The sequence below is a fragment of the Tigriopus californicus genome, chromosome 8 (assembly GCF_007210705.1).
Source record: "Tigriopus californicus strain San Diego chromosome 8, Tcal_SD_v2.1, whole genome shotgun sequence".
Lineage (NCBI taxonomy): Eukaryota > Metazoa > Arthropoda > Copepoda > Harpacticoida > Harpacticidae > Tigriopus > Tigriopus californicus.
This window is the reverse complement of record NC_081447.1, coordinates 7,021,067-7,042,753: the sequence shown is the minus strand read 5'-3', so window position 1 is coordinate 7,042,753 and position 21,687 is coordinate 7,021,067. Positions and strand designations below refer to the sequence as shown.

The 21,687-nt window shown below is 43.8% G+C and overlaps 1 protein-coding gene across 1 annotated transcript; it reads left to right on the top strand.

Annotated features, from left to right (window-relative positions):
* Positions 1 to 3,902: 3,902 nt before the first annotated feature.
* Positions 3,903 to 20,050, top strand: LOC131884501 (zinc finger homeobox protein 4-like). The gene is made up of 5 exons (XM_059232308.1): positions 3,903 to 4,075; positions 6,771 to 9,870; positions 10,884 to 11,141; positions 11,409 to 16,500; positions 19,288 to 20,050. Exons 2-4 carry the CDS (start codon positions 7,014 to 7,016, stop codon positions 16,472 to 16,474), a joined length of 8,181 nt encoding a protein of 2,726 aa, XP_059088291.1. The 5' UTR covers positions 3,903 to 4,075; positions 6,771 to 7,013; the 3' UTR covers positions 16,475 to 16,500; positions 19,288 to 20,050.
* Positions 20,051 to 21,687: the final 1,637 nt, after the last annotated feature.

The window sequence follows — 21,687 nt, the reverse complement described above, 5'->3', positions numbered from 1 at the left end:
AATGAAAATATAATGACGAGCTTGGACTCGATTCCCTTTTAAAAGAGTCAAGTGTGGTAAACTTTTCCAAAATCGCGTACAAAACTCGGACCTTCGAGTGCGGATTCAAACTGACACTAAATTATTCAAGCAAGTGAGGCAGTTCTTAATGTCCAGATATCACCCTTTTAAGGCGTAAATTTCAATGCAATATACTTGTGTTTCGACAAAAGTCGATTAGCCAAGGGCCATAATCATTTTTGACATGAAATGGCCTCCCGTAAATAAACTGATGTAGGAAATTCATGTCGAACTCTAGCAAAGAAATACTTTTAAATCAACCCCACCATTTTTTACACCCCTAGAATGAATTTATTCAGACTGTTAGATTTTGTCTGGAACCATCCGACAGAGCTTAACATGAATTTGAGTTACACAGTATGCCTAAAGGCTTTTTTACGTTCAAAGCTAACGTTGCCAATATTCGAATGTGCATAGCTTCGCATTAATGCGATAGTGCCGGTGCCAATTAGTGGTCTTGATGGCCTTGTAAAAGCCTAAAACGACCAAATTTCACAACAAAAAGGTACCAATAAAGCCTTCAGCGAGGTTGTTTATTTGATGAATGAATTTACTTCGAGATCCTTTTTGGGAACAATTTTAACCAAAAATAAATGCGGACGAATGGCAATTAGAAAATGTGTCCTAATGCCTACCAATTTTAGTGGGGACTCATTGTACATGTGTAATGTTAACAAGGATCTCTATCATGCATAACACATATAAAAAACATGCACAGGTATTCGAGATAATTTGTAAAGATCGAAGCGGTTGGCGGAACAAATGTTATTCTTTGGGGAACAATTGTTTTCAAGGTTTTAGAAAGTATTTTTGAGATTGGGGTAAAATATTCCTGAAGGCGCCACTCAGGGTATATCTGCGTGAAATCTTGGTTGGAAATGTGGACGATGGGGGTGAGGATTGTTTTGATATTTTGGAATGTCAAAAATGTGACTCACTCACTTGAAAGCAATCCCATCATAAAAGGATCTGGAGCAATCCAATGGGTAGCTTCATCCAATTCATCTTTCGAAGTAAATGAAAGTTGCAATAATCATCTGAAGGTGGGTCAGAAAATGTGTTTAAAAACAAGTCGACTGTTTTCAAGATGATTGCCATCATAAGTAAGGTGATAGTCCAATTCTAGATTAACCATAAAACGTGTATAAATGGAGTTTGGTCCTCCCCAAAGAAGCCCATTATTTGTCGAATGGTTCAATTTTGGAAATTTTCCATCTTTTGCCCTCCAAGCCAGGGAGGGCTAGCTACTGGGCGATGGTGGTCCCCTCGGTCTCCTCGGTCTCCTCCTTATCGTCAGTACTCACTACTCACCCTTCATCAGACATGGTTGGTGGCTATCTTGAGCCTTTCTTTAGTTGAACCTAGCTAGTAGCTCCACGAATATGTTGAAGTAAGCTAGCTACGTAGCTAGCTAGCTAGCTACGAAGCTGGCTACGAAGCTGGCTACGAAGCTGGCACCCGAGAAATGGTGGTGGTTGGTGTGCCTCTAGCCAGACACGACGGACGTTTATGCAAAGTTTTGGGCGTCTTCTGGCAAGCTTTCCATATCCTCGCTGCCGCTCGAGATTCTCCCGCTGCTACTGATTTCAGTTTAAAGCGTCGCCCTTAAGGTAGCGAGTGTGTGTGTGAGAGTGAGCGAGTGGGTTTTAGTGAGTGTCTGTGTATGTAGAAGGAAGGAAGGATCTTGGGAGCAGCTCGAGAGGGGATTGTAGTACTAGGCTCCTCTCTCTGAAACGAAGGAACGAACGAAGGAACGAGGGAACGAAGGAGGGAACGAAACCTTGCTTGCTTGAATTCCCCCCCCCTCCCCTTGTCTCTCTTCGAGCTTTCCAGTTTCATGTTGCGCATACTATCATCATTGTCAAGACTCTACGTGGACTCGAAGGAAAAGCTGGTTGGAGGAACACCCACCGACAGACCCACCAACCGACAGACACATACACACACTCACTCACTCACTCACTCTCTGACTGGACTGTCTATGAAAAGCCAAAAGAGTTTGAAAGCACAAATTTCAAAACCATTTCTAATCTTGAATATTGCGATTTCACCAATGAAAACATTAATTAGAGATTGAAATAATCGGTTACACTTGTGTTTGCAATATACTCTGCATGAATATTGCACTTTGATTGTGACTTTAATGGTATTTTTAATTGGTGTTAATGAACTAATAGCTTGAAAAAGATCCTTGGTAAAGGGGGATTCATCTTCGCACTCAACTCAGACTCAACGGGTTTATTGAAAGTTCAACTTTTAATCTTCGCTATAAAAAGCGATCTTCCCACTCGTGTCGTGGCACGAACCCGGGCATTGAACTATTTTTACGTTAACTGCCTTTTCGACGCTTCTATACGTGCGTGAGTGTGTGTGCATGTTTGTGTGTTCTTCCGACTTGAATCGGAGCCAAGTCGGATAGATGAACCAGCCAGGGGTTAAAACACTGCAATTGAAATGGTTTGGTGTCATTTTTTGTCTTAAAATATGCCCACCGATTGGGTGATATTGCTCAAACTGAAGGTGTTTTGTAGTATTGTAAAACTCTGGACTGTTATCTTTTTTGATCATTATCTCGTCGCACAACAACTTCTTTGAAATATGTATTTGGAACCCGGTTGGGGGACCAGTAAAAAAGTCTTTATCAGTGGTTTGTCATGTCCGTACTCGTGGAAGCAGAAGTGGTGGCGGTGGTGGTGGTGGTGGTAGTAGCATTGGTGGTAGTGGTGGTGATAGTGGTGAGGGTGCTCGTGGACAAGAAGAGCCGTCGTCGCCGTCCTCTTCTTCTTCTTCTTCTTCTTCGTCATCATCGTCCTCATCACCATCCAAATCACCAACACCATGGGAGAGACGCCTGTAGTTGGCCTCTGTGACTCCATCCAGTGAATGTGTGTGTGTATGTGTATGTCTGGCGTTCGTCTTGATGTTTAGGCGTGCAGCACCCGGGTCTGTATATTTGATTGTGCTCGGCTATACGTACCGTGGACCCTCTCTTGGGTGTTCAAATGGAATGATAATAAAAAGGACTCTTGCGCCTCTTTGCATGGCTGGGCAACGTTTTACCCCTGATGAGGGAGAGAGAAACCGAGAGAGAGAGAGAGAGAAAGAGAGAGAGAGAGAGAGTTGCCAAAGAAGGGACAACGCGGGTTTAGAGGTGTAGTGGCTGTTCAGTAAAACGCCAGAGGCGAGTTAAAATATTTCGACGACGAGCGCCGGGCTCGAACGCAAAAATCAACGGTGAGGATCACGGGGAAGAGTTATGCTTTGCTTATAGGAGCACGGCTCTTTTTTCGGCTGCCGATCCTCTTCATCCGTAGTGCCAGACAAGAAGTGGAATCAACCAAAGAAAAGAATCTCCAAGGGTCCAAAAGGGAAAAGGGGAAAAGGGACAGAAAGACAGAAAGACAGCAGGAGCAAGGGAGCAATTTCAAAGTTCGCAGTGCCGACCCGTCCCTTAAGTTAGAGAAAATTTGGAACGGGTTAGGACCGGAGAGGCCGACGCCAGCCAACCAACCAACCAAACAACGAACCAACGAACGAGGAAGGAAATGAAGGAGAAGATGAACAAGACGAAGGAGACGAAGGAGGCGAAAAGAAGAACCAGAAAAGAAGAAGAAGAAGAAGAAGAAGGACAAGGAGGAGGAGGAGGAGGAGGAAGAGGAGGAGAAGGAGGAGGAGAAGACGAAGAAGAAGGAGGAGGAGGAGGAGGGGCGGCAAGCAGCAGCGGGGAATACTAAGAGAGTATACCAGACTTTCAAAGTCAGTCTGAAGGGAGCTAGCCACCCCGGACCACTTGTCATTTGGCTTCCTTATTCTCGGGAACCATTATGGTGGAAATAGTTATCTATAACCTCATTAAAACATTATCGGCCGACTTGGAACAACCGCAAGTAACAACACCTGACCGAAAATATCTTCACCGCGACAGTTCATCCACACGTGGGCATTTCTTTTCTAATGATCCATATTTCAGTGTGAGAGGCGCAGAGAGAACACAGTACACTTCCCATGTAAAAAGGTAAGGGATTTCCTCATATAAATTAAAATTTGTCCAAATGCAGTCTTGGAAACGTCATCCCGTCAATTCCACTTTCCTGTCTCTGGCTAGTCAATCAGCCTTCCTTCTCCATAGTGAACTCCTGATATTTTGAAGACATTCCACTAATTGCCTTGTTCCTCTGAGAGGCTTCTTCTCTCCATGTACCTCATACTACACCACTAGATAGTAGACAGTGGTCGGAGCGGGGGCGGAGCAACCAAATCGCCAACCTCGATAATTCTGTAGAGGATTGCCGTTGCCAATCTTGGCCAGACCTTACTACAAACTTAGTTCCCTATCTTAGTTTAGAGCTTTGTCAAACAACACTCTTACAATGATGATTATGACCTCTTGCGAGGCGTTGTCTCACTGTGTCTGACGGTGTCTACGTTGTCTACGTTTGTCTATATGTTTATTCCGGAAGGTTTGAAGACTACCTTGCTCCTTTAGCCTCAAATTTGGAGATAGCAAAAGTAAACTTACACTACTTTGGGTACATTGTAAACTTAATTACTGGCATAAGTAGGACCCGAGGGCGTTTTTTGGTGAAACTTTCCAGGGTTTTTTTCCTTGTGGGTTTAAATTGTGAACTTGTCGGATTTGGGAGCCATTCAGCGTATGTTGGGATCGTTACGACGACCCTTTTAGTGGCTCAAACTGGGCGTTCCTATGGTCATTGGAAAGTGAGGTAATAATCATGATAAGGGTTTATTGCTATCCCAATTGCCTAAACCTCAATGAATGAAGAGCAACTCTTTCAGTATTGGAGGTTTATTTTCTCATATTCATAGTATTGTAGTACTGGAAACACAAGTATTTTTGCTCTCTTTTACCACATTACAATGCAATGAGACCACCGTTAGAAGATTAAAGAAACACCTTCAGTCTTATTAAAATTGAAGAGGGATAATTTTCAACCTAAAGTGACCTTAACCAAGGCGATAAGATTATTTCTACACATAACTTATCAAACCTGAAATTCTAGTCTTCACCCACCAGTTCCTTGAAAAGGTTTTAAATTAAACGTATTTGTTGAGATAAAGGAGTGTTTACCCATTTGCTTGCCTTGCTTTTCTTCAATTGGCCAGCCGATCACATTTTCCTTGATTCGAATTGTTCCATTCCTAGACTCGTTAGTATTGGTCTGAAAGAGTCTCAAACTGTCGACCGTTTTCATTGGCTGCAACTTAAAACGATTAAACAAAAAACAGCCATTACTGCGAGCACTAAGGCTTTTGAGGCGTGAATAGCGAGGGGCCATTTCTTTGTCTAGTCAGATCTTCCCGTCAAGCATGTGTTCCATTCATATTGAATTTCCATTTAACGAGGAAATTTCGAAGTCTCGTGAGTTTCAAAATCGTTAGTTCCGTGATCAGTGGAACATTCGGACATGGGTTACCCTCATAGATAATGGTTAACCTAGTGAACAAACTTCAATCTTCTCATGTAACCAATGTTTTGAATATCTTTCGTAGGAAATGCACATTTAAAACAAAAAAAACCTCGTTTACCAATACCCCAAACCAATCGATAACTCGATTTGAGAAGGTTATTGCAAGGGATATCCTCAGAGAGCGAGAAAAAGACTCATGAAAAGGAATGGATGAAGAAGTCAGTTGACATTTTGTCTTTTTGTCATGTTTGTTCACCATTTCCACTTAAAATCTCACCATGCTCTTCAGCAAATGCATGGCCATTGGAGATTTAATCAGACTCTCCATAATCTTGAATATATTTTCCAATGTTCCACTTGCATTGCAAAGTCTTGTCTGGTACATATTTTATCATTTATTCCTACCCTTCTTTGAGTTAGAAAGGTAATGCATTTTTAAAGCATTAATCCCTCATATACGTACACCCGTAGATTCAATTATTAGAGTGAGATAGCAGTCATTAGAACAGGTTTTAAAAAGGGATTCGACATGCCGACATCGCATTAAAAATGCATGTGCAAACATCGAACTGATTTAACTCAAAATTAATTTGAACTATGCCTGCAATCTCGTGGCAAAAGCATACCAAAAAGTGACTTCAATAATGAGGTTGATGTACCCAAGGGCAATTGATAGGAATCTCGCTATGGAAACGTGATACAAAACAAATAAGAAACTTCCATTTATGCCTTACAAACAGGCTCGCCAGAATTCACTTGGAAAACCAGAGCTTGGGCACTTCAATGGTGTCACCTTGGAAAAACATGACAAGCATAACTTGGAACGAACTCCATGTATTGTGGATTAACAATCATTTGTGCCACAAATGACTTCCCTTTACAACACCTCCTCCCACGAAAGAAACCACAGACAAATTGGTGCAGTATTGCAGCACCGCGTTTGCCAAAGAAATGTGTCGGAGAGATATCCGGGATAAAGCGAAATATGTCTACAAACATCGCGAAAGTATTTAGGCAATTTTGTATCTAGCCATGGGACATGCAAAGGCGAAAATTTAGACCATTGTTGGAGGAAATGCCCTAGCCTGTTATTTGGGTTTGATGATAATCCGTTTTGGCATACCATTGTCGAACAATGAAGATAACATGTTGTTCATGCGTTGCATGTTAATCGACCAGAAACCCTTGACCAAGAAAGAGTCTTCTATTTCCGTCTGGGTTAGGACTGTGTGTAACACTCAGTAGCCACCTTAAATAACACTGGTTCTCCCTTCCTTACAGATATGTTAACAATCTGCTTCCACCTCAAATGATATGGCCGGAAGAAGCCAAGTCTTGCCCAAAGTTCCTACCCTAAAACAGTTCTTACCCGCCTCTCTCTCTCTCTCTCTCTCTGTCTTGGGAAGGCCTTGGTTTACTTGAAGCAACTATGAAATTGAACCGATCTCAAATGTGAAACCTACCTATGTTCCTACCTAGTGATTACCTGAAAGTGTGCAAAGTCATTGAAGAGCGCACTTTACAATGTCTTCGATTGAGGCCCACCAAGCCTCCGGCAGTGGCGGCATTGTTCCGCAGACTGCTCCGGCTGCGGTCTCAAGCCAAGAGAATAATTCTATTGTCTCTTTACCCTTTAATATTTGTCGCAACCAAAGTTCCTATACAACTCCGTCATCCTCACACGATGACTTAAAAAGCTCCTCCCAAGAGACACCATTTGATGGTGTCAACTTGGCCAATGGAGAGTGTGAAAAGCAAACCAGACGCAACGAAAGTTCCTACAATCCATGTGACGTCGAAAATAAGTTAAGTGCAAAGCCAAAGGATGAATGTGACACCAATCGTGATGTAGAAAAATTTGGTGGAAAAATTGTTTACACTCGTAATGGTTCTGCATATATAATAGCAACCCCCGATATATCTGACGAAGAATTTGTGGCCAAGCATGAGGGAACAATAATGGACTCGTTGGATCCCACTGATCCAAAGGTCGGCCAAGAGTCCCCTGCTTACCCGGTGATTTCCAATGCTGTGTACATCACTAAAAGTGAGGCGTATTACAAGGCCTTACAAAGTCAAGCGTGTGAATTAGGGCTCGAGCGCAGGCTACCTGACCCGCCTTACGACACGCCCATAGTTCATAGTTATAAGGTCATTTCTATGCATCAAGAGGAGAAGCCAGCTAAAGGCGATCATCAATCATCAATCTCTCCCGTAATCCCCGATTTCGCCACTCCCGTTGTGCCAATCAAGCCAATTCTAATGTGCTTCATATGTAAACTGTCGTTTGGGTTCGCAGACTCGTTTCAAACTCATTGCGAACAAGAGCATCACTTGGAGCTTAAAAACCAAGAGAAACTAATAATGGAATCCAAAAATGCTTCAGCCATCATTCAAATGGTCAAAACCGAATCTACTCAAACACCAACTGTCTCGTTCTTGGAACCAGTCTCAACCACCACCCCTCCTCCATTGTCAAATGAATCTAGTCACTCAGAGGATGTTTCTAAGGCGAATAACGAGTGCAAAGAAAATCTGTCGCACAGTGTTATTAAGGGGCTTCTATCGGCCGCGTTAACCTCCCAGATGGCTGCGGCTGCTGCCGTGTCCTCCGTGTCAGGTGCCTCGACGACCGCCTCTTCATTGGCGGATATTCCTCGTTCTAGTGCATTTTGTTCCATGTCCCCTTCGGGTTTGGGTTCTCCCCTGGAAAGCATGCCGTTTCCCATGTCTTTGCGGCGAAGTTTCACGCCCAATGAGGCGGTGGGTAGTCCAGTGAGCTCGATTCATCCGTCATCGATCCCTTCGAATGCCAACATGCTTCAAGGGACCACCATTGGAGCTTGCCCTGACCATGTGAATGGCCGCAAAGCGGGGGTGGAGTGTCATAATTGTGATGTTATTTTGAACCGAATGCCCGGTAGCATGGGTTGGAACACGGCTCGTAACTCTTGCAAAACCCTAAAGTGCCCCAAATGCAATTGGCATTATAAGTATCAAGAGACATTAGAGATTCACATGAAGGAAAAACACCCGGAAAGTGAGACCTCGTGCATTTACTGTATCACGAGTCAACAACATCCTCGCCTGGCTAGAGGAGAAACCTATACTTGTGGTTATAAACCATATCGATGTGAAGTTTGCAACTACTCGACGACCACCAAAGGAAATTTGTCGATACATATGCAATCGGATAAGCACCTGAATAACATGCAAGAGCTCCAGAATGGTGGACTGCTCACCAACCACGATGGGCAACGCTTGCCAGGATCAACTTTTGTTGGTGGCATGTCCAAAGCCAAATCAAGTTGGAAGTGCGATGTATGTAATTACGAAACTTCTGTGGCTAGAAACTTACGAATTCACATGACCAGTGAGAAGCACACGCACAATATTCTAGTACTCCAGCAAAATTTAAAGAACGCAGGACAAATCAACCAAGAGGGCAGGAATTTGAGTCCAATCCCCGGCTTTTACCCAATGTTTCCCGGTCTCGATCAAATGAACCCGTCACCCCCGGTGAGCTACCCTAACTCCCCGGACAAGAACTTCATGCTCCAAAACCAACCGGAAGCCGCTCTGGCCGATATGGCATACCTCCAGGCGGTTATGATGCAGCTCGTAAATAGTGGTTACGCTTTCGGCTCACGTCCACCCTTTGGAAACATTGAACGCCCATGCATACCTCCCATGAATATGAACCCAGGGTCCGAAACCTTCACTGAACCCGAGGATCCGAATCCCTCGACTCTTTTCAGCTGCTGCATTTGCCGCGACTTTGGCTGCGAGTCGTTCGACCAATTGTCTCAACATCTCACTCAAGATCGATCCAAAGGAGGTGAAATGGAGGTCTCGATCTTCCTGGCTGGAAATTTCATCTGCAAGCTCTGCAACTACAAGACCACGTTGAAGGCCAATTTCCAGCTCCATTGCAAGACTGACAAGCACCTCCAGCGATTGGCCATTTTCAATCACATCAAAGAGGGCGGCCAACGAAATGAATGGAAATTGAAACACATGAACACTTCCAATCCCGTTCATGTGCGATGCAATGCGTGTGATTTCGAAACCTTCAGTCTACACAAGCTCCAACTGCATGGAGCCAATCAAGGCCATGAGATCTCCACGGTCTTGTTTACCCATTTGAAGAATGCGGAAGCGAATACGTCCTCGGAGAAACGAACGTATCGTTGCTCGCTGTGCAACTTTGGTTCGAGCAGCAAAATAAAGCTCATGCAACACGTGAGAACCAGCAGCCATCTCCAAATGGAGCAGATTCATCAAATGAAGAAACGCTCCGAAGGGATGGACGAAAACACAGAGATAGGCGAAATCTTTCAAGTGCACGAAAACAAAGAACCTCTCGAGCGAGCACATTCAGGTAAGCTAGTCCTGTGGGTGAAAATATTTCCCCCTCGATTCCCACTTCCGTCTTCTTATTTGTTGGAGTTGATAGCGGTTTGACGTACTGAACGCCCTAAGGTGCGTTGTAGTGTAGATTCACGTCGATCAATGAAATCAAAAGTAGGAGGCCACCTAATGGCATGCTTCACACAAACCCGGAACGGCGTGACAAGCGTTCAAATTTTAGTAATATTTTATCCGACTCCTTCCGCCATTGTCCTCTTGGGCTGTTATTGGTATTAAGTACTGGAGAGACCAATCTCCAGTCACACAATCACGCAAGTTCCAAACACAGGAATCCCAACTTGTAAAGCTTCTAAAATGACTGAATAAATCGCTTTTACCGTGCGTTAATAGTACCTGCGGCAGACCCTTGTTGGAAATTGAACCAAATTTCAAAGATCAATCGGGTAGTTTTAAATTGTGAGCACAATCTCAAAATGGATGATTTCAACTTAACAATGCGTGTATTGTTCACCGATAACAAGTATATAAAAGTTGTTGGTTTGAATGACCATCGTGGTCATTCAGGCAAGTAATGATTACAACAAGTCTTTGCACAGCCTTAGTTCTTCTAACTTTGATGGCGGTGGATCATTTATTACCGATGATTGGGCCAGTTTTTGCTGATTAACAGACTCCGTTGCATTACTTTGATTTTTTTTCGGGGACCAATGCTCATCAAGTTTGGAAGCATGTTAAAAGTTTTGCTCTTGATTAAAGCAGAACTTTCTGAATTAGCAAAAAGGTTAACGAAAAGTAGGGAAAATTTAACTTTCCGACAAAATGTTCTTGAAAGGGGCTACAAACGCGAAAACATATCAAATCGACTGGTTTGTCCTGCACGTTAGCGGATCACGATAATCGATTTAAGAATAGGGCTTCACTCGTTCGTCTAGAAGGGTTCCCCTCAGTGAGAATTTCCGTTCCAAATGCCATCAAATTGGCTTGGGCCAATCAAAAACAAATGTCGTTTTCTTCTCGTTTTAGACTTGAAGTCACCGATGGGTGGGAAAAGGCGACTCTCTTCCCCCGTGCAAGAAAAGAAATGCCCACTTTGCCAAGAATTACACTCGGATTACCTGAGCCTGGAGAAGCACGTGAATCAGGTCCATTCTGTGAATCCCGATGGATTAAAAAGATTGATGGTGTTGATAGATGGATGTCGATGGCTAGCGGCCACCGATAAAAGTAGTAGCTCTCCCCCTTCATCCACCACGTCATCACCCTTTAAAGACGAAGAAAAAGGTACGAATCTGGGGACGGTGTCTGAAAAGCATCTTTACAAATTTCGATGTAAAAAGTGCAGCTTGGCTTTCAAAACGCGCGAGAAGATGAACTTCCACGCACAGTACCACATTATACGTGATTTGACCAAGTGCCGTTTTTGCTATCGCGCTTTCCGCTCTCTCCCTGCACTCATTAATCATCTGGAGGACGGGCATAAGGATGTTCCCACGGATGAGATGGTCCATTACAAATTGGAACTAATGACCAATCCTGTGCTTCTTGCAGGTGTCAGCGGACAAGGAGGTCTTGGTCTCAATCAAGAAGGAGGCGGCAACACCACCGCCAGCAACAACATCAACGGTAACAATGGGATGGTAGAGGCCGGTCCAGAGGAAGCTAACAACAGAGAGAGCGAAAGCAAAGCCATTGAAGACGACTCAAACTTGATGGCAATGGCAGCAATGACAACAACCTCAGCAACGATGGGAGGTGGTGGGAAAGAGGACAAGAAGACGGCTCCCAACCTCACACAAGACAAAGGGTCCCCATTTCGGAAGCTGGAAAAGACGCTGCACTATCCAATGGAGAAATACTTGGATCCCAATCGCCCCTATAAATGTGACGTTTGTAAGGAGTCCTTCACTCAAAAGAATATCCTCTTGGTGCACTACAACTCGGTGAGTCATCTTCACAAGTTGAAAAAGTCCTTGCAAGAGCAAAAGGGATTACCCACGACAGGATCTCAATTAGAGAATGCAATCAACAACCTCCGCAAAGACGATGACGATGGCGAATCGAAGCCATTCAAGTGCAATATATGTAAAGTAGCTTACAGTCAGTGCTCTACCTTGGATATCCACGTCAGATCTGTACTTCATCAGACCAGGGCCGCACGCATTCAAGAGCTGGCCTTTTCCGGGCAAATCGACCTAAGTCAGCCTTTGATGGAACACTCCGATCAAAGCCTCAATTTGGATCCGGGCACACATGTGGGTTTGGACTCGCTAAGTTTCAAAGCACAATCCTCACCTAGAGTCCCCTCGAGAAACTCTCCGTCAAGTGACAACGTCATATCTCGTCATGCGCAAAATAGGCCATTGAATTCTCGAGAGCTTGACGACTCCTTATCACCCGCCTCTCCCACTTCAAAGAGCATGACCGATTTGTTACTTGCTAACCAAGACCAAGCCCAGCAAAACCAACATCTTTTGTCATTTCTGCAAAGCTTGCCAAATCTGACTTCAGGGTCAGATGGTTCACTCCCGATAAAAAGCGAAGAATTGAAAACCCTGCTCAATTCTCCCGATTCGAAGCGCTCTCAAGTTTTAAAGAATCTGTTACAAAACTACGGTTTTGAGCTCGTCATGCAATTTAATGAGTACCATCAGCGCAGGATACAAAAAGAGAAAGAGGAAGCTGACAAACTTATCAATGAGAAGGAAAGTCCTGCCCTCGAAATGAAAGAAACTCCCAAGCCTTTAGTCCAGGTTAAAGTCGAACAGCCGAAATTGGGTAGTGGCCCTACTGCGCAATCCATCTCCGACACCGATTCTTCCAATCTGATTGAGCCCAAGTCGAAATGCCCCATTTGCAATAAGCAGTTCTCGAGTATATGGGTTTTGAAAGCCCACAGTGAAGAAATTCACAAGACCGTTGTTCCACCAGAGTTCCTGGAAAGGTATGCCAAAGAGATACGAGGCAACATTGATATGGAGTCGGACTCTGAATCTAAGGAGGAGCCCAACAAAACTTCCAAAGAGCGGTCAGTATCGGACTCAGAGAACTCTCTCAACACACCCAGTCCCAAGTATCAGAATGATACTGTTTCGGATCGCACCGAAACGGATCAAGAGAGTTCGCATCAGGAGCATCCCGCCGTTTCCAGTTCCATTGCTCAAAATGCATTTCAAAAGGCCTTGTCCGCCGCTCAGCAGCAATCCCAATCCATCAATCCCTTCATGTTGCAAATTTCGCAATTGCAAGGGATGAATCCCCTCGTAGCCATGAATCTTCAACCCCCTCTCATCCCACCCAATCGTTTCAACGGAACTGGTACCAACCACGAAAACATAATGAAATTACTGGCCACAATGCAAACGCTAAAATCAGGAGGGCCTCTACCCTCGAACATCGCAGCTCCGACAACTGAGCCACCAAACACTAACCTTGAGACCCAAACTCGAATGAAACCTAAAATTCCATCTCATTCCGTGGGAATGGATGCGAAAGTCCATTTGCCACCGGACCAAAATGCTAGGTTTGAACCATTGTTTCCATTCTTAGGAGGGGCGCCTAATTTTGCTGGTTTAGGGGCACCTCCCGAGTTCCAACAGTTGTTGCACCCCCATCACCAACAGCAGCTTCTTCAAGAGCAACAACAACAACAACAACAACAGCAGCAGCAGCAGCAGCAGCAACAAAAGATGTCGATGTATTCTCAACCCGAACAAACAAAACGAGCTCGAACGAGAATCACAGATGAACAATTGCAGGTTCTTCGATCTTACTTTGACATAAATAATTCGCCCACAGAAGAGGCCATATCAGTTATGACTGGTAAAACCGGGTTGCCACCCAAGGTAATCAAACATTGGTTTCGGAACACCCTTTTTAAAGAACGTCAAAAGAACAAGGACTCCCCGTACAATTTCAACAACCCTCCATCAACGTTACTTAACTTGGAAGAATATGAAAAGTCAAACGACTCGAGGTTATCCGCGACCACCCCTGGGCCTATCTGTACAAGCAATTCAAATGGCCCGGGCGAGGACGCCAAGCTTGAAGAAAATACGTCTGAGAGACACGCTAATGAGATGAGCACTCCCACTCCAACTCACAACATGGCAAACAAGTCTGCTATGGAAGATTCGTTCCAACCCTCCTCGACCTCGTCTACTCCGGGTTTGCCTCCCGGGAGTCCAATGTCGGTCAATAACTCGATAGAGAGCCCATCCCTGAACGGTTCCGCTCTTTCACACATGTTTTCCAATCAAATTGGACAAAATTCTCAAGGACTTCTCTCGCAACAATCATTAGCTCCCAATTTTCCCCTCATTCCTACATCGTTGGGAAATATGACTGGTCAAATTCCTAATTTCTTGAACCCACTCTCGAGCATGATGGGAGGTGGAGAGCTCCATTCCGGTCAGCGCAGCCCGCAATCTCAGCATGGAACCCCCTCGCCCGGAAAACGAGCCAACCGAACGAGATTTACGGACTATCAAATCAAGGTCTTGCAAGAGTTCTTTGAAAACAATGCCTACCCCAAAGACGATGACTTGGAGTACTTGTCCAAGCTGCTGCACCTCAGTCCTAGAGTCATAGTGGTATGGTTCCAAAATGCTCGGCAAAAGGCCAGAAAGATATACGAAAACCAGCCTCCTTTGGACCCTGCCGAAGATGGCTCCGGCAGATTCACTCGCACACCTGGTTTGAATTACCAGTGCAAGAAATGTCTTCTAGTCTTTCAAAGGTACTATGAGCTCATTCGTCATCAAAAGCAGCATTGCTTCAAAGAGGAGGACGCGAAGCGGTCAGCTCAGGCTCAAAAAGCCGCTGCTCAAGCGGCCGCTCAATTTTCCTCCGCAACAACTTGTGGAAGCACCGTATTGACACCCCATTCTGAAGACAGCAATTCCAGCTTTTGTATGGACCGACGAATGTCTTCACCCATGATGTTTAACAATAATGCAGGGGGCAGACAATCCTTTGATGGATCGGACGACTCGCCAATGGAGAGCCCTTTCCGTCAAGAAGACGATGGCAAAAAGATCACCCCCTCCATGTTTGATCAACTAACTCGAGCCAATCCTTTGGAAAACATGGACAAAGTGGCAGCGACTGCATCATTTCCTACCTATTCAACCTCCAGTCCTTTCGGCCTTCTTCAGCAAAAAGCATTTAATCACTTTTCGTGCAAAGATAGAGATTCCGACGACTTTGATAATGAAAGCATCACCAGCTCTCCTTCTTCTAAGCGCAAACTGTCCGATGATGGTGACATGGAAGAAAAAGACGAGTCAGGACAGCCTCGAGACAAGAGATTAAGGACCACCATTCTTCCCGAGCAATTAGATTTTTTGTACCAAAAATATCAAATTGAAAGTAATCCCAGCCGCAAGATGTTGGAACAAATTGCCAATGAGGTTGGTCTACGGAAACGAGTGGTTCAAGTGTGGTTCCAAAACACTCGAGCTCGAGAACGAAAAGGTCAATTTCGAGCTCATCAGCAAGTCATTAACAAGCGTTGTCCTTTTTGTCCGGCCCTTTTCAAGGTCAGATCGGCCTTGGAGTCTCATTTAGGCACTAAACACTCAGACCAATACATCAAGGGCGAGATTATCATTGATGAACTCCCAGATGCCGAAGAGTTCAGTTCTGAAAACGAGTTTCCCAAGCCAGCCAACACAGGTGGGCCCATGATGAGGCTTCAGAACTCGGAGTTCCAACCTATTGCCTCACCAGTGCATGACCTTGGGGAATCAATGCGAAAATATTACGAGGACACTATGAAGCGATACATGAACGATCTTCAGACATCAGGAGCTCTTCAAGAGCAAAACTTGTCTTCCAATATGAAACGAGATTCCCCGGCGTTAGACTTGAGTTCCTTGTATTGTCAACCAGCCATGGACTTAACCAACAATAGAAATTTCAATAACGAAAACCCCGAAGAACACTCCGAGTCCACCATGGAGACCATTGAAAACCGCATGTCGGATGCTGATGACGAGAACCATAACTTGGATGGCAACATGAGCCCATCTTCACCTGCTCATCATCATCACGGCGGTGAGGGCGACAGCTCGTGCGGCAACGGTAAAAGTAATCATGACCAAATGTCCAATAGTAAGCGGTTCCGAACCCAAATGTCAAACATTCAAATTAAAGTCATGAAGAGCGTCTTCGAACACCACAAAACTCCAACGATGAGTGAATGCTCCACTCTGGGCAAGACCATTGGGCTTCAAAAGCGAGTGGTCCAAGTGTGGTTCCAGAACGCTCGAGCGAAGGAAAAGAAGATAAAGCAGCAGTTACAGAAATTGATGGGACATGAGCCAGCAAACTTTCCCGTTGCGAAAGAGTGCCTAGTTTGTGGAGTTCCTTGCCCTTCAGAGGATCATATGTTTAGCAAGGATCATCTCCACAAGATAATGAAAGCCATGGAAGAGGGTCAAATTGAACCAGAGTCTCCGGGAGAAAAACTTAATGCCTTGTTGGTCCAACTCCAATCCACGATGGCTCCGTCAAACATGTCAAACACGAAATCAGCCGTTTCAGAGGTCCAACAAACGACGAATGCAAACTTCAACTCGGTTGGATCAACGCGAGAGTCTCCTTGTAATCTGTAGAGCTTCGATGGGATCTCTAATTTCGGGTAAGTTTGAAATCCGAGTCCATTTTTTATTTCAAACCGCTGAATTTAGCTCAACCGGGATCGTTCTAGTCTCATTCCACCAATTGCGTGACTTCAGCACAATCCTCGCAACTAAACCAAAAACAAGCATGAAAAGAGTCAATTCAAGCCACCATGACAGACTCACGGCCAAAAGCTTGGCCAATGCGAGTCATTGAATGGTTGGTAAAATATTTAAATAGTCTGTACTGTAATATCTCAACGGTACTCTAAAGCAAGCTCGTTCATTTAGTAAGAGACAGATAGAATTATCCTTTAAACCAGAGCAAGAGAGTGTATTCCAATTTAACTCTATTTTAAAGGCTGGAAATCCCCCCCCTCTTGTAATAAGAATTTCCCCTTTTTTGACCTGCTAGAAACTCTCTGGTGCTTACGAATGTGGAAATTGAACCATAAACTCATTCTAGACAGTGGAGGTTCTGAAGAAGCCCCCGTTCCAATTTCTTCCTTTCTTGAATGTCTCTTGCTTTCTTTTTTCGTTCCTAAGTGTTCCTTTGGTAGAGGCAGTGTTTTGAAATTGGAAGATGGATGAAAAGCAAACAAGTCCCTTTTTCAATCCCTTCCACAGAGAGAGACCAATTCCACGGCACATACAGTAAGTTTTCGACGAGAGCTCTACTTTAAAGCGAGGGCACACCACTCGGCAGTGGAACAGGGTGCTGACGGAAATGGAACGGCAGGCTTTGGATATGGATGGTATATAGAGAAAGAGAGAAAGACATACACACACACATACACACACACACACGCGTGTAGAGAACGGGGGCATACTCAGGGATGGACCACGGTTGGTGGTGCTATTCCTGCCTCGATCCAAGTCTTCTCTGACGGAGGTGACAGCAGCCTCGAGAATAATCCAAGCAAGAAGGGTTAGTAGAAGCAGTAGCAGTAGTAACTCTTCTGCTCCTTGGTCGTTTTGTCGTGGGTTGGCTAATCGAAGAGGAACCGGTTGTCGCAGTCGTGCGACTTTGAATGAAATACAAATCCGTCGATGTAAAAGTCCCCCCCCCTTCTCCTTCTCTTTTCCCTCCTTCCCCTCCTTTCGCTGGGCTTCTTCTTGTTCTTCTTCTTTTTCTTCCTTGGACTGCTCTTTCAAAGGCCGGCCAGAAGAGCCGTGCGTCTTCTCATGTGATTTCAATATCGATCCTTTTTAGCAACTCCATCACCAAGTTAGTTGTTAACCAGACCCCACTCACCTAGCCTGAAAGACAAGACTAAGAATTCACCCTTCCTTCTATCCTGGTACGTGAATAGTTAGATGTGGGCTAAAGACGAAAGAAAGCTGGCGTCCAGCCGAACCAACGAGACGACGAGAGCAGCCGATGACAAAGGATACCACACGAACGGTACACGGGAAGCTGCAAAACTTGTAGACTGGAATATTTTGCAGGAGATTTCAAAGAAGGGTCCGTTGGACGCATCCAAGATCGGCTTTCTCATTTGTTCCCAGAGAAAAAGGAAATAGCTAGAAACAACCATGGCACCAACTTGCGACAAAGGCAAAAAATGTATCATATCATGAAATCTTGGGTCATAACTGCAAAGTTGCTCAAGAAATCGTACGCCCATAATTTCTCAAAGTTAGCAGTCCTCTACGAGCCAAATCGGTTCTTCAATGGCCTGACAAAAAATGGAGACACAAACCCAAAAAAATCTCACCAAGCAAGTGGTTAGGTTAAACAACGACCCGGGATTTGAGGACCCAACGACAGACCCACCAGGAATGTTTCCCCATTTGCCTCTAGAAACGGGCGTACAGCAGGATAGATTTGTATCCAACTTCACTATCACCGCTAGGAAGTCGTTCAAAAGCAACCATTTAAGAAAGCTACGTCGTCGTCGTTGTCGGTGGTATTCCCTATCTTCAATTCAACCATTGCATATCAAACAAAGAGTTTCTTTCTGCCTTCCCCCACTCCTCGGGAAAGCTCAAATGAGACAGCCAAGCGACAATGCTAAGAACTTTGAAAGAGTCGGCGAGAGTGTGTGCGTGCGTGCATGCGTGCACTCTTGTTTCAACGGTATACGAAATGAAATAAAATCTGAAATATCTGGCAGTCCTTTAGATACGGAATTGAATGCGCACTATTTCAAGAATGTTATCTGGTGCGAGCTTTTTAAATTCATCTCAACATTGGGATCAAGAGGGGTCTGAGTCAGCCCTTCATCTAGAGCAAGGGAGAAAAAGTATCCATTTTCAAGGCGCCAACTCCCCTCCAAAAATGAGACTTTGATGGCGCATTTGATTGACTGCACACGGTTTGGAGCACACCCTGCCATGGATCCATCAGTGGCTCATTTAACTATGTTGTCTGTCGTGTCTGTCGGGTGGGAAAATGAAGATTCCTTGCAGCACCCATCCCACTTTGCACCTCGTTTGCATTTTCTACGATTGTCTAGTGAAATCAGGGGAGCAGGTCACGCCCTTACCAAGTAGAATGACACGAGTCCCACCCTCGGCAATATTTCATCATGAATATTTCTAGAATCCACAAATAGTATACATACACTACTTAATGTACGTATATGGAGATTGACGCGTCATGTTAAGGAGGAAGGGTGGAAAGGCAATGTTTGTAGGTTTTTGGAATTTAGAACATTCGTTGTTGGTTTTGCGCCATTGAGGTTGGGAGTCTCCATATATATACCATACTGATTGGAAGGAAGAAGCTCCCATCTTTTTTCGATTTTTTTCCATTAGCCCAGGGGTAAATCATACATTATTAACCGTTGTTTCTCTTCTTTCAGACAACGCATTCTTCCGTGCATTCAATCGGGCATTCAATCATACCTAATTCCTACAACCATTACAACCTTTCAATCTAACTCAAACACTGCTATTGAAGTCATTGTACATCTGATAGTTCCTAATTCTACAACATCTATGATAATTATGCATTGCCTACATTTAAGGTATCGAAAGAAACCAAAGTTCCTAGCCAATGAAATGAAAATGTTCCTTGATCAACCAAATGTGAAAAAAAGAAAAAAAGTGTACAGAGCTTGTAAAAGACGGACAAATTCCAATAATGTTCCCGACTAGTTATTTACTCCTGCAATATCTAATCTTTGACCTAACTGTCCTTTTGATAAGTTGTGTTATCAATTCTGAAGCTTCCGTTTGTTCCCCAGTCATGATAATGATTATAACAACAATCTCCAGTTGGTTTGTACTTGGTGAAAACAGCGTGCATGTCGAACAACCTCCAAGGTCGAGTCGAAAATGACATTCAATGATTACATGCATGGTTATGATTACGATTATTATTGATCTGATTCCGATTATTATCATTATGGTACTGTTGATAACAATTATATACTCATTGTGAATTCAATGTTAAGTATGACTTTATCTCCTCTTTCTTCAAATGAACGCATTTCTGTCAAATATCTGCAGGAATAGCTCCTCACTCACCAATAGGAACACAAGCAGATTGCGAGGGAATCAAATATCACACTACTGAAGTTCGTACAAAATTCTCCAGGAAAATAAATAAAGCGATATCCCATATTGTTCTTTGCATAATAGGAAGACTGGTTGAGAGAGCGGGAATAAACTTCGAAGATAATGATTGTCCTTCACTTCTAACTACATAAAACAGACGAAAAGATTGTTGGAGACTTGGCAACAGACCGTTCATTTACATAGGAGCAATTCAAATTTTTGGGTACTAAATTGAAGAAAATTGAAGCTCAATGGATATAATCAACCTCGCGATGTTAGCCTTTATTGATTGACTCACAATCACTAAGTTTACTCGCAATATTTAATCACTAGAACATATATGAATGGCAAGTTAAAATAAACATTCCTCCATCTACACTAACAGGATTTTTCATTAAACATGTAACAATGCACAGAGTAAATCATTAAACATGACTACATAGTCTCTTTTGATGCGCTTTAGTCCAACTTGTAGACTGCCAGGGAACAGTGTGACAAGTACATTTAATTGAGACTTTCTTTACAAACATAACTCTAAAGGCATATGACACTCTAGCCTTGTGGAATCAGTAGGTTGAGTTTGTGGTGAATGATATTTGTCATAAACCATCTAAAACTTCAAGTTTTTATGCAATGCAAAATGTATGAGCCTTTTGTTGGATATGACAAACTAACTCTCGAGCTTTATTTGGAACCTTTTACAGGTTCATCGAAAATTGACAACCAATCAGATTGGTCGAATTTGATGACGTAAACTCAACCTCTCGGGTCTCTGAGCAGAGGGTCTCTAGTTGTGCCCCAACAACTCGCAATTCAGGGAATACCACAGGCTGCCAAATTAGGTATAATTGCCCCATGATCTCATGCATGGTTCTCGGTTCTCCAATGCTGCAATTGGTCAGGTCCTATGGAGACCATATTTCCCGGATCTGTTAACGCATTTCAAGAATTACAAATGCACGTTCACTGTAAATAAACACATGTTTGTATGTTACAAACAAAAATAAGAGGTTGCGCATTTTCTGAAACTGGAAGAGTACTTAAACGTACCGATCTGTTCCTTCTTCTTTTCTGCTTTTGACCTCAGTGATACTCCATGAACTTGAATGACGTTTCTAATGGCATGTAAAAAGATACGTGTTGGGCTTACATCTACGAGTAAAATTAGCCACAAGGACTTCATCTAAATCAACGATGACGATATGGTGAATATTGAGTAAGCTAAACTGATCTATATAGAACTTACTTCACCGTTATGAGGTGCTTCAATCACTGTTTTGGGACAGCCTTTAAATACTCTTCAGACATTCTAGGATTTTTCTCTCTACTATAGATTCCAACAGCTACCAGAGACTGGTAGTCCAGGATTCGCCCAAAAATGCTATGATGAAAAAATCGAATTGTAATTGTACAATTACATTGGCTAAATTGGCATGAATGGCATACGCCGAGATCACGTTCTAAAGTTAGACACTAGGGAAGCAGAGGGGCGATGTCCCAACAAAGCGAAAAGGTGCATGGCGTAGAACTGAAGTTAGGGGTTGGGTAGAACAAAACGTCTTGCACGGGCGCCTAGCCATGTCTCGCTCTACTTTCTCGTGCACTGAGGCCTACTTACCCTCCGAGACCACTTGAACTTGACAGAAAGCATCACATGGGCATTAGTAACAAAGCAACTAACACTTTCTTCAGGTTGGCCATAT

Excerpts from the sequence above, each read along its gene's own strand:
- LOC131884501 (XM_059232308.1), top strand. The coding sequence starts at position 7,014 with ATGTCTTCGATTGAGGCCCACCAAGCCTCCGGCAGTGGCGGCATTGTT. Across the intron at positions 9,871-10,883 it reads TCTCGAGCGAGCACATTCAG|ACTTGAAGTCACCGATGGGT; the intron begins GTAAGCTAGTCC and ends TTCTCGTTTTAG. Across the intron at positions 11,142-11,408 it reads CTTTAAAGACGAAGAAAAAG|GTGTCAGCGGACAAGGAGGT; the intron begins GTACGAATCTGG and ends TGCTTCTTGCAG.